Source organism: Haplochromis burtoni, unplaced genomic scaffold (assembly GCF_018398535.1).
Source record: "Haplochromis burtoni strain Fernald_Lab_line unplaced genomic scaffold, NCSU_Asbu1 Contig_394, whole genome shotgun sequence".
Lineage (NCBI taxonomy): Eukaryota > Metazoa > Chordata > Actinopteri > Cichliformes > Cichlidae > Haplochromis > Haplochromis burtoni.
The window spans coordinates 7,895-19,814 of record NW_024582755.1 but is presented as its reverse complement, the minus strand read 5'-3'; the positions used below and the strand labels follow the sequence as shown (position 1 = coordinate 19,814).

General features: G+C 43.2%; 1 protein-coding gene across 1 annotated transcript in view; it reads right to left on the bottom strand.

Annotated features, from left to right (window-relative positions):
- Positions 1 to 11,716, bottom strand: part of LOC102289059 (neuronal membrane glycoprotein M6-b) — a 55,989-nt gene extending 44,273 nt beyond the window's left edge. The window contains exon 1 of the mRNA XM_042212794.1: positions 11,642 to 11,716. Within this exon, the coding sequence (XP_042068728.1) occupies positions 11,642 to 11,645 (4 nt within the window). The 5' untranslated portion in view covers positions 11,646 to 11,716. The remainder of the gene's footprint in view (positions 1 to 11,641) is intronic.
- Positions 11,717 to 11,920: the final 204 nt, after the last annotated feature.

The window sequence follows — 11,920 nt, the reverse complement described above, 5'->3', positions numbered from 1 at the left end:
ACCTTTTCAAAACCCAGAAACTATACTAAGGGTCATTAAACCACACCTTTACTGATATATACTGAGGTCACAACTGTCATTGAGGGTACAGGAGAGTTTGTCTTTATGTGGAAAAGAGTTAAAAGGGTCTTGACCTTACTATGTCAACTGCCTTGAGATGATTTATGCTATGATTTGCTGCAAAATAAATACATCTGAACTGTTGCATCACTTTGTCAAAAGACCAATGCAAACAAATTGCAGGATGAATGTACAGTGACAAAGAGCACTAAAGTTCAAATGCCTGTTATTGTTTCCATAATCTGCTCCTTTGTCTTGTGTGTGACGCTCAGTCTCACTACAGGCATCGCGTTGACCTTTTAACTGTCTTCCTGACACGCTGTTCAACACCATTAAGCATCTGTTTTGTTGAGCTATGAAGCCATGAGCTCCGATCCCAGAGGATGGCCTCATGATGACCTGCAGTATCTGTTGGTCCGTGCCTGGAGAAATCAGTTGTGCGCCACTCAGAGCTATTTGTGCCTGTCTTTGTCTAATGCAACTTCTATGTCAGTGAGAATGAAAGGATCCTTCAGGAGAAACAGTATACGGAGGATTAAAGGTGGGCCGTTTCTTCTGCTTTGCAGTTGTGCCGACTTTTTTGGTTGCATGGATATAAAGCTTTCAGTTTCAGTTTGACACATACCTATTTTATAATAACTTGTTACAAAATTGAGTGATGGCAAAAGGTTTAGCTGAAATGATGACACAGTTATTAGTAGCCTGTAGCTACAGCTAAGTGATGTACGTAGCTACCAGAACAACCAAGTAAGCTCATAGGAACAAACTTCTGGGCATGACAGGGTTGAGTATAAAATACCAGAATTGAACAGTTTCAGTTCAGCTTGAATTATGCAACAAAAACAAAGCAACCATATTTGTCCAGAAAGACAGCACCACCAGTTCAGTGGCCTCGCCTCCCTGAGTCTGGCTCTGCTGGAGCTTCCTTCCTGTTAATAGGGAGTTTTTCCTTCCCACTGTTACCAAGTGCTTGCTCATGGGTTAGGGTTTTTTCTCTCTATTATTGTAAGGTTTTAATCTTACAATACCAACTGCTTTGACATGAGTTGAACTGAACTGAAGTAAGTGGCTGCCAAACTTTTAGAATATGAAGAAGGATACTAATTATTCAGACCAAAGCCATTTTTGTACCAAGCTGCAAACATGGTTATATCTCTTGTATAGTTGTGCATTTTAATATCAGAGTTGATGGGAAATTGAATCACTCAAGTAGCCATTAGAGGAACTGCAGTTTATGGCACTTCTGTCTTAGCTTCATTTTCAGCCCTGGCAGCATGGTGGCACGGTGGTTAGCACTGTTACAGCAACAATGTTCTGGGTTTCTGACTGCGCCTTTCTGTGTGGAGTTCGTATGTTCTCCCTGTGGTTGTCAGGGTTCTCTCCGGGTACTCTGGCTTCCTCCAACTGTCCAAAGACATGCAGTTAGTGAGGTCAGGTTAACTGGTGTAAATATAAGTCTGAATGGTTGTCTGTTTCTGGCAACCTGTCCAAGGTGTACCCCGCCCCTCGCTCTATGACAGCTTGGATAGGCTGCAGCCTTCTGCGACGCTGAATTGGATAAACGAAAGAGAATGGATGGATGTATATTACCGTTGCAACCAAAACAATCACCTTAAAGTTTTCGAAATCTAACTTCTAAGGTAAATAGAAAGCATCGATTAAGTTACTTTTTGTAAACTTTACTTATTGGGCTCACGAATCAAACTGTATTGTGTACTCGTTCTTCTTTCCACAGCTTGCTTGTTTCGCCTCACAATAACCAGTTTCACACATACACTGGAGCACTGATTTTTCTTTACATTACTCAGCCAGACTGGTTGAATCCAATGTGGCCATATAAGGACAGAGCGGGTGACTGTCAGCCAAATTCAGAGCCAGTGATTGGGTGTGACCTGTCCTGCCTCCTGCATGCGCTAATGTGTCTGAATCTCCTGCTGCTAAATGCGAGAAAGGGCAACCACAGACTCTGACTCTGCAGACACTGTCCAGAGTTCATGTGTGACAGCAGCTGATGTTTGGGTGTTTGCCTCCATTAGTCAAATATAAGAGTTGTATCACTAATGCTGAAAACAGACCATCACTTAAGCGAGCAAAAACATGCAAAGACTGGTACAAACACTAACGCGCGCACACAAACATTGTCTCAGCGACGGCTTTATGAGCCTCCCGCTGTCGCTTCAGTCTAATCCTTGCTTTTTTAATGGGCTTTTGGCTTCCCCTAAAAGGAAAACCTTTGCCAGAGAGTGAGGCTGAAGTTCTGCACCTTGCTCATCTCTAACCTGAGACAATCCTTTTAATTTATCAGTAGAAACAATGTGCCTTTGTGACTTATCTGGCTTTATTCATCTGCATGTGTGTGTCTGCTCATTGGTGTGTGCATGTGCGTCCAGATCTGGTCTCTTAATCTGTGGTTATGATGACCCAGTTTCGCCTCCGCCCTCTGCCGTCGGTCGCCAAGGAGACACTTCCCTCTCATTCCTGAACCAAAACGTTGGATGCTGACAAAGGTTAATCTACCTTGAATGCACACACACTCGCACACAACTCTAAACTCTAAAGATGTCAACACAAATACAAACGTTTCATTCAGGCCAGTGTTTTTGTGGATTTTTAAAGGAATGTTCCAAACAAATGGGATTTCTTTCCATGTTCCTGTCCCCTCCATCTCTAGCTCCACTCCACACTTGAAACAGGCACACGGGCAACTTTAATGCAAATTCATGCAAACTAATCGCGTCATGCTTCGTCATCATCCATGCTGCCTGAAACGCCTGCACGTCATTGTGCTCAGAGTTTTCCCTGCGATTGTGATTTCTTGGTCTTAATTGCAATACAACAGAGCACTGAAGCTTCTGTTTCAGCCTGTCATCTCATCCTCACACTCACTCACACAATCACAATGCTTGACCGAACGCCCACCCTCTCCTGTACAGAAATAAAATCTAACTGGGAGAGCATCTCCCATACACTTCATTTTATTTACAATATCTGACTCCTGTCACTACGCATGGGTTAACCTACACACACCTAGAGACACACATACACTCACACACACGCGTCTACATGCCCATCCCCCCAGGGCACCCTCCGCTCAGCAATTTATCAGACGAGCCACTAATCCTGCTGGCCCAGATTTGGTCCACAGTCTGCTCCACATGATGTTACGTTGTCATCGTCATCCAAATAACTGCGCACACACCCAGCCTCGACCTCAACCACGCACAAACAAACATACATATATATACACACACCCCCACCCCACTTCAGACTGCCTGCCTGCATCATATGCCCCCCCTTCAAGAGTCATGTGACTGCTGCACCTGTGAACTACTGTACGGAACTGCAGCACACACTGGCAGCAACGTGGGATAAGAGATGCTTCCCATCTACAGTGTGCAGGCGCGCCATGAGTCACTGTGTGGAGGAAATGCAAAGCAGGGTGGGATCATCATCTTCTTCACCATCATCATCACTGCAGAGGTGGGGGAACAGCAGGGGAGGGAGGGGAGGTGAAGCAGAATGGCATCCCCTGCTGTCTGTGGGTCATGTGTATGTATTTTTATGTACTGTCTATTTCTTGCCCGAGTGGGCTCATGAGATCTGATGTGTGACTGTTTGCATGTGCCGGGATTGGAAACGACGCCCGCCTCGCAGCTTTGTGCATCAGTGCGTTGTCAAGGCAACAGGTCCTCTCAACGACGACTGATTCCGACACATAAAAAGTGGCTGTTGAGCTGAGTTTAAGGAGCCTGAATATGAAAGCAAGTGTGAGGGCTGTGTTTACATATTGGCCTCAGTCAAGGCTGAATCAGTGGGGCGGGTACTAAGCAACAGCTTCCAAAACATTAAAACACACTGTACAAAGAGTAAGATGCCTTCAAACAATAGCAAAATCAATAAAAAGCGTAGTAAGAGAGAAAAACAAATACTACTAGTTCATTTCTTACGTTGTTACGGGCAAAATAATGATAGTTTTTAAGACTGTTACTGATATTTGGTGATTCAAAAATCTCCAAAGGCTGATATTTTTTTCTTTTAGACGAATTAAACATGAACAGATTTCCCAAACATTTGTTATCTGTAACTATTTAGGAGTTTTTAAAGTTACAGTGTGTAAAATCTCATCACTAGATGCCAGTAGATTGAAGACAACTGAATTCAGTTTTCTTACCTATTTCAGTTCTATCCCAGCTATGGAGGCTGCAGTAGGACAAACACGTTTTAGTCAGCCAAGTGAAGACCGTTGCCAATAAGGGCTGCAGCTGATCCATCCATTTATTTTCACTCATCCAGGGACGGGTCACGGGGGCAGCAGCCTAAGTAGAGAAGCCCAGGCCTCCCTCTCCCCGGCCACGTCCTCCAGCTTGTCTGAGGGAACACCAAGGCGTTCCCAGACCTCTCCGGTGTGTCCTGGGTCTGCCCTCTCAGTGGGTCATGCCTGGAACACCTCACCCAGAACGCGCCCAAACCACCTCAACTGGCTCCTTTCGATGTGGAGGAGTAGCTGCTCTAGTCTGAGACCCTCCCTGATGGCTAAACTCCTCACCCCATCTCTAAGGGAGAGGCCAGCCAGCCTTCGGAGCAAGCTCATTTCTGCTGCTTGTATGCACAATTTCATTCATTTGGTCACTACCCAGAGCTCATTACCATAGGTGAGGGCAGAGACGTAGACCGGTAAATCAAGAGCTTTGCTTTTACACTCAGCTCTCTCTCTCTTTCAGAAAAAGGCGCACACTATATTTGATCATAAAGACAAGACAAAATGAGAGCTCTATAGTGAAAATGAATACAAACAAGTAATTCTAGATTATCTTCTTTTCACAACCACTGGAAGTCAGAATCTCTTGTAAAATGGAAAAGATTCAAGTCATGTGTTCATAGGGGTAGAGTTAAATCTTTCTTCTTGGTAATGAGCAGTCTGGAGTTAGAACAAGGTAATAATGGCCTCTCATGTGCTTACACATACGCAGTTCTTTCCTCTCTTTTGAGATGTTAAAGGTTGTCAGATAAACACAAACCACTGTACAGCTAGTTTACTAAATGCACTTCAAAGTGAGAGTGGGCCACTTAATCTGTTGGAATCAGGCTCAACACGTTAAACAGTGAAACTGATTGAATCTTAAAAGAAATAGAAAACACTTAAAAGTCATCACAAAGCAGAGACCATCATCTCTCTCATACTCAGCAGGGAAACCTGGAGGCCATGAATCATGAGGAGTGTAAACCATTCAGCTGTTTGTGAGCTCAGCGAGTGTGATTGCACAGCTGGAGCTCCAATCAAGCACTGCACGATTCAATGAGCAAATCTTTTTGAGGAACTAATTCTCGTCATTCAGGAGACTGTAAAGAAGCGCTTTGTGCATAGTTGAAGGCTTACAAACAGGTATTTATTAACTCTCAGCAAACCACGTCAACTGTTGTTGTCTTTCTCGAGCTCCACGTGTGATCATCAACAGTCCACCATGCTCTCAGCACCAATCCTCTCACCAGCCCCACAGTACCTCATCAAAGTTCAGCTTTAAAAACTGAAGTCTGCGTTGCTCCAGTCAGTTTAAATCAAACCTCCTCTAAGAGTTTCAAGAGGGAGGGATGTTGTTTAAGGTAGTTGCAGGAGTTAAAAGCATACAAGCTTTTCACCTAACTGTTACAAGCGTTACATCTTCCTTGACTCTCTTGACTGAACAAAAACAACACAAGCCTGAGAACAACATGCCACAGGGAATAACGGCACAATAGAAAGGTGCTTGGAGAGGTGTGACTGGCACTAAAATGTTAGGACTTTCCTCACAGTGTGACAGAAACGCATTGCTACAATAGGTTGCAATAAAATCTGTGACCACACTCACGGCTGTTTTATCCACAGAGTAATTTTGTTGCAGGAGCACAATGTAAAATGAACTTTACTTGTTCCAGTTCATTCAGAAATTTACATTCAATTTTTTTTTGCCAAGCACATTTTCTTTCATGATTAACTATCGGAATGAATAAAGCTTTCCTTTTTTAAAATATATTTCAGTTGCAGTTTACTCAAAATCATTGCTTCATGAATCATTTTTCAACACTGCAAAAAAACCAAAGAAGTAATAAAAACATAATATTTTTCCCCCACAAATTTGGTTTATTATTTCAAAATTTTGACTTGCTATCTCAAACGTCTTAAGAAATCAGTCAAAATTACCAAAAAAAGAAAAGAAAAAAAAAGAGTTATTAAGTTGAAACTTTGAGTTAATAACTCAAACTTGTGACTCACAGATCACAAATTTTCTTGTTCCAGTGGTGGAAACCAGCTTCCATAGTTCGAGGAAGCTGGACTGCAAGGAGCAAACCTATGCAGACACAGGAAGCATTCTGCTGTTTCTGAACAGACACTGCAGCCCTGAAGTTTTCTAGACATCATCCAACACAGGTGCAAATGAGAATGCAAATATCCAGCATCGGTAGATCAGATCAGTCGCTTTGACCTGCTAGCTTCCAAGTGCAAATTTCATGTGATGTTGGATTGTGCTGATGTGCAAACAGCACTGGGCACCATATGCAAGTGGGAACCATGTGAGCAGCTTCCTGTGCGCTTAACTAAGGCATTTCCAACTAAGGCATTTCCAGCTGAGGCGTTTCCAGTAGCGCGACTACATCTGAAGTGGGCTATTTCTTGAGTACACATGCACAGCTGAAAATCTGGGAACCCATCAGCTACTCTGCTGACTTAGCCTTTGGGCGTCACGGACAATTTTACGGGGCTTCCTGTGCATTCAGCAAACTACAGTCTTTGGAGATTCCCATATCTGTGCACCAGCCATTGTTTACAAGAGTATATTAAAAAAAGGAAAGCTAAATGACTATCAGGTGGTCACCCTGCTTTTCTCCAGGCAAAAGATTGTTTACCTGCACGCAACTAGCCTGCGTGCAGGTAAACAATCTGCTGAAATGATTGGTGCACATTTTATGCATTTACATATAGTAACTGTTTATAGAGATTACATAGTTGGTTACTTTATTCAGTTTTCTACACAAGCATACCATGCAGTGACTTCATATTTGCAAAGTTAATAAACAGAGATTAAAAAACAAGTATTTGTGGTCTGTTTTGGGGCACAGTCAAGCTGTCATAATGACAGCAGTGCTTTAGTGTCAGTGTCAGTACTCTGCTGTTCTAATCAGCTCAGTGGATCCGTCCACTTTTCTCCCTTTTTGCCAGCTCAGTGATCATTTATTCCTTCAGAATAAAACAGTCCTTGAAAATCTGAAGCCTTTGAAGTCTGTCTGCTCGACGGCTGTGGTGCTCAGTATCCATTCTGCAGATCAGCGCCGAGCAAAATCCACAGGAGAGGATGGAAGAGGACACGAGTTTCCACGCGCAGTCGAGCAGAGACAAACTGCAGCAAAAAAAAAGAGAGCACAAAGAGCAGATTCACGAAGGGGGACGCGGAGGGGAGGAGGGGTGGTGGTGGAAAGAATAATGATGAAGACAATGAGCAGGGGGATGATGAGAGGAGCAGATGCAGATGAAAGATGGGATGATGATGCTGACGATGATGGGACTAAAGTAGCAGTTTGGGGGGAAATAACAGGCAAAACTGGAGAGTTGAAAGTAGAGAAGTTTACGACGGCTGCCTGTAGAAAAATGGCTCCTGTTCTCCATCGCAGTAAATCATGTCATTTGGCTACATCCTGTCTGTTCTCAACTTCTCACCAGCCTAAAGGAGATAAACAGGCCTGCTGGCTTATTGGAAACAGATGTTATGAATGGGAGAGAGAAAAGCAAAGAAAGAGAGAGGGGGAGATCCAGACGTGGAGGGAATAGGCAGAGAAGTAAGAGGTAGAAACACTTTGAATAAGTGGCCTAATGAGATCAACTTGAACGCTGCTGGTTTCAGGTCAGCCTCCAGTAAAACACAAACAGACGAAACTGCCAGTTTAACAAAAACATGAAACATGCGTCTCTGCAGTTTTTCTGGAATCTGTTTCTCCTCTGAAAAAAAAAGACACGTGAACGTGAGCACTAGTCCAGACTGTGCCTTGTCCTCGGTTTGTTTTTTCTTTTCATGCCATGAAGAAGAAGTGTTAGCATGTCAACAGCTATCCCTCTGCACCCATGAATTAATACTGTATACTATAAATACACTGCTTGGTATATAACCTCTGTTCAATATCACAGAGCTCAGTTTATCTTCTTCCTAAAGCAAAGGACCCTAGACTTCAAATATACCAACCTTAGCATGAGGTATATGGGGTTTTGAGCTAAATGTGGAAAAATGTTGCCGTTAATTTCAGCGTGTTTCACTTGACAAACGGCGCCCCATAGAGGTAAGCTGCATTAGATTAGAGAAAATGTTCATTTTGATTTTAGATAATTCTAAATGACTACAGCAACTATAAGTTGGGACTAACCAGTATTGGTGCCATAGTTTCTTGGTGTCAATTTCTAGCAAAAAATTACAATGTGTACATATTGGCATACATTATGTAGATGTTTCACTTTAGAAACATAAATCTTTGCACACATTATATACAATGTACATATGCAAATCTGTTGATTGTTTAAATGCTTGTCCACTTTGAAGCCTCTCGATTCTGTGTATCACAAAAAAGCAGGATGGTCCTCCCAAGCAAACATAATAGAGCAGCATCGTTTATTTACAAGGTTTTTGCCTTAAGCCCCACGCCCCCGGTACCGGGGGAAAAAGGAGGAGATCACGTTAATCACGGGGGGAGAAAGACATGTGTGGTATCCACAGAAACCTCTGAATCTCAGCTAAAATGTCTTAAAAACAATTTCTACAACCACCAAACACACCCAAAACAAGCCACGATTAAACAAGCAGTCACATAAATGTGCAGAAGGCCGCTGAACAAAAAAAGCCGAACAAGAAATTTGCTGCACCAAAAATTGGTCCACCCCAAGGATCGGGTCCCCCGACACAAACAGAGTAACATAGTTTACACCAGTGGTCCCCAATCCCCGGGCCTCGGACTGGTACTGGTCCATAAGTTGTTTGGTACCGGGCCGCGAGAGTTGAGGCTCAGGTGTGAAATGTATAGTTTTCAGGGTTTTTAGCGGTTTTCAGCGTTATTTTGTTATCGTTTTTATCGTTAATTTGGTTTTCCTGGGACTTTTCACGTGTGTTATGAATAAGTCTTCTTTTTTTCGGTACCGGTACTAGTTTTATTTTGTTGTATTTATCCGCGACACCTTAAAGGCCGGTCCGTGGCGCAAAAAAGGTTGGTGACCGCTCGTGTACACTGTTAAGTGTCAGGAGGATTGCCAGGATTTATACATGGGGGAAACCAAACAACCTCTGGCGAAGCGGATGGCACAACACAGCAGAGCCACCTCATCAGGCCAGGACTCTGCAGTCTATTTACACCTACAGGCCAGTGGACACTCTTTCAATGATGAGGATGTAACATCCTGGACAGGGAGGAACGCTGGTTTGAGCGCGGAGTCAAGGACGCCATTTACGTGAAAAGGGAAAGACCATCTCTGAATTGAGGAGGGGGCCTAAGGGTCCATCTGTCACCATCTTAATGCTGTGATTGCAGCCATTCCCCAACTCTCTTTGAATGGTACTCATGGCCATTGATCGGTGGTTGTTGATCAATGGTCATGAGAATTTGCATATTAATGATTAAGGAACTGACCTCCCAGCCCATTGTTCCTTCAGTGGGCTGGTTTCAGTCATTATGCAAATGTCCTGTTTATAAGATTGAAACCTGCAGCCAGCTGAGACTGAAGAAGTCACCTGGATGAGTGATGAAACATTTCTCCCAGAAAACGCTACGTCCAGATGAACAGAATCAACTTTTGGAGACAAACAAGAAATTCTTCAGACTTCATGTAACTGGCTAAAGACAGGCTGGTTTGCTTCCAGAGCTATTACTGACTCCAAACACCAAGTTTCATCATGTTCAGACCAAAATTCACTGAATGAGCCGCAAAAATAGACCCCAAAACACATAGCAGCGCAAATGTGCTGAGACAGAAATTGACTTACTGTACCGATATCCTCCGTTATTTTCGCTGGTAGCCAGTAGCCACGTGATTATCAGCAGTTACCACGCCTACCTAGCTGCATGGGAGCCGTTTTCCGTCAACAACCTCGATTGTAGACCCACCTATAGACACGTGACTGGACAGACGTCACATGCAGTAAATTTGGGCCCACGTGGGTTTTGGCATTGCAACGTCTGATTAGTTGAAGTGACGTGAACGTGGCATCGTTACTGTGATCCTATTGGCTCAAACGATTAAAAAGAAGTGTCAATCATGTAAATTGACCAAAAGAAACCAAAGTTACAGCCCCTCAGAGAATTAAACGCTCCATGCGCATGGCAGAAGAGGGCCAATACCATGTAAATGTGTGGTTAAGTCTTCAAAAATGTATATATATTGTTTTTTAAAAAAAAGCTTTTTTAGGCCTGTTAATAAAATTAATTAATTTCTGCTCTTTAAGACCTAAAAAATTCAACTGGCATGGTGTCCCATTGTGTGCCAAAATTGGACATTCATTGTTTTCAGCTAGAAAATAAACTAAATAGTGTACATGGCATTAGTAATACAACTATGGTGGCCATTTATATCAGTTCTTCCAATTTATAAGTCAAGAGGAGAACATCAAACTGTCTTTGCACAACTACTTACAAAGATATTTCCCTTCCCACTGTTTAAATAAAACCCCTTAATTCTGAATAATTCTTGTCTTTCTTTATTTCTCTTCTCATTTCCTGTGCCATACTTTCTGTTTCCTGTTGAAAACAAAGCAAATCTTAATCTCAATGAGATTACCAATCTGATTTAAGCTAATAAAAGAACAACGAGTGTGCAAAAACCCTGGAACAAGCATCCACCTCTACGCAACAACTGTCTTCCGTGTCCAGCCCGTTTAATCCACAGCGGGGAGCGGATCACTCCCTCTTAATCCAATCAACATCGACTCTCACATGAGTAGATAAGGTGGGGAGAGGTAACCGCTGTGTGCTAGCCGAGAGCCAAGGAATGTCACATTTTTACCTTGCAACAGGAGAAATGCATCACGTGATTTGGCGAGGATGGGATTTTTGTACATTTTGAACTTTTATAAAACATCTTAAAAAAGATCTGGAACATATCCGGATTATTGGAAGGAAAATTAGTCTAAATCTAAAATGAAATCTACATCCACCCTCTCTCTAAAGGTGTAAAAGCTTTAATCCATGCCCTTTCCACTCACACGCGTGCACCACTGCCAAGACACCAACAGCGTCTTCTGATGGCACAGTGTGACATCAATCAGCAGATACACGACCGCGCAGGAGAGCGCGGGCACGTTGATTTGAAACCATAACTGCCTAATGAGCGTCAGAAGAGTGATCGTGTGACAAAAGGCTGCAAAGATATTCAGAGTGAAACGGTGAAAGTTAACAGACCGAGGCTTCAAAGTGATAATCAGACATGCAAATAAGAATCACACCGACAACACGCAGCTCAACACGGCCAGGACAGATCTCTGCAGCATCCATCACGAAATGAACCCGCTCCTTTGTGCAAGAGTTGAAATGCAAAATAAGCAAAAACAGCAAACATGTAAAAACACAGTTCGCCTACCCATGGTTTCAGCTGTTGTGGAAGCTGGTCCGGACACTGTAAGAGACTGTAAGGTGATGTCCACAGGTTGTCTGGAGAGGGGAGGGGGGAGGCAGAATGAAAACAACTGCACGTCCCGTTCTGGAATCAGAGGGAGGAGGAGGAGGGGGGGGTGACGTCACCCCGGGGTTAGAAATGGATAAGGCTTCATTAATCCAAACGCACAAGACAAGTGTCCTGGTCAGTTCTTCACCTAATTATAAGGCAGACGTCCACTTTAACAAAGCGCAGCCCAGCTTT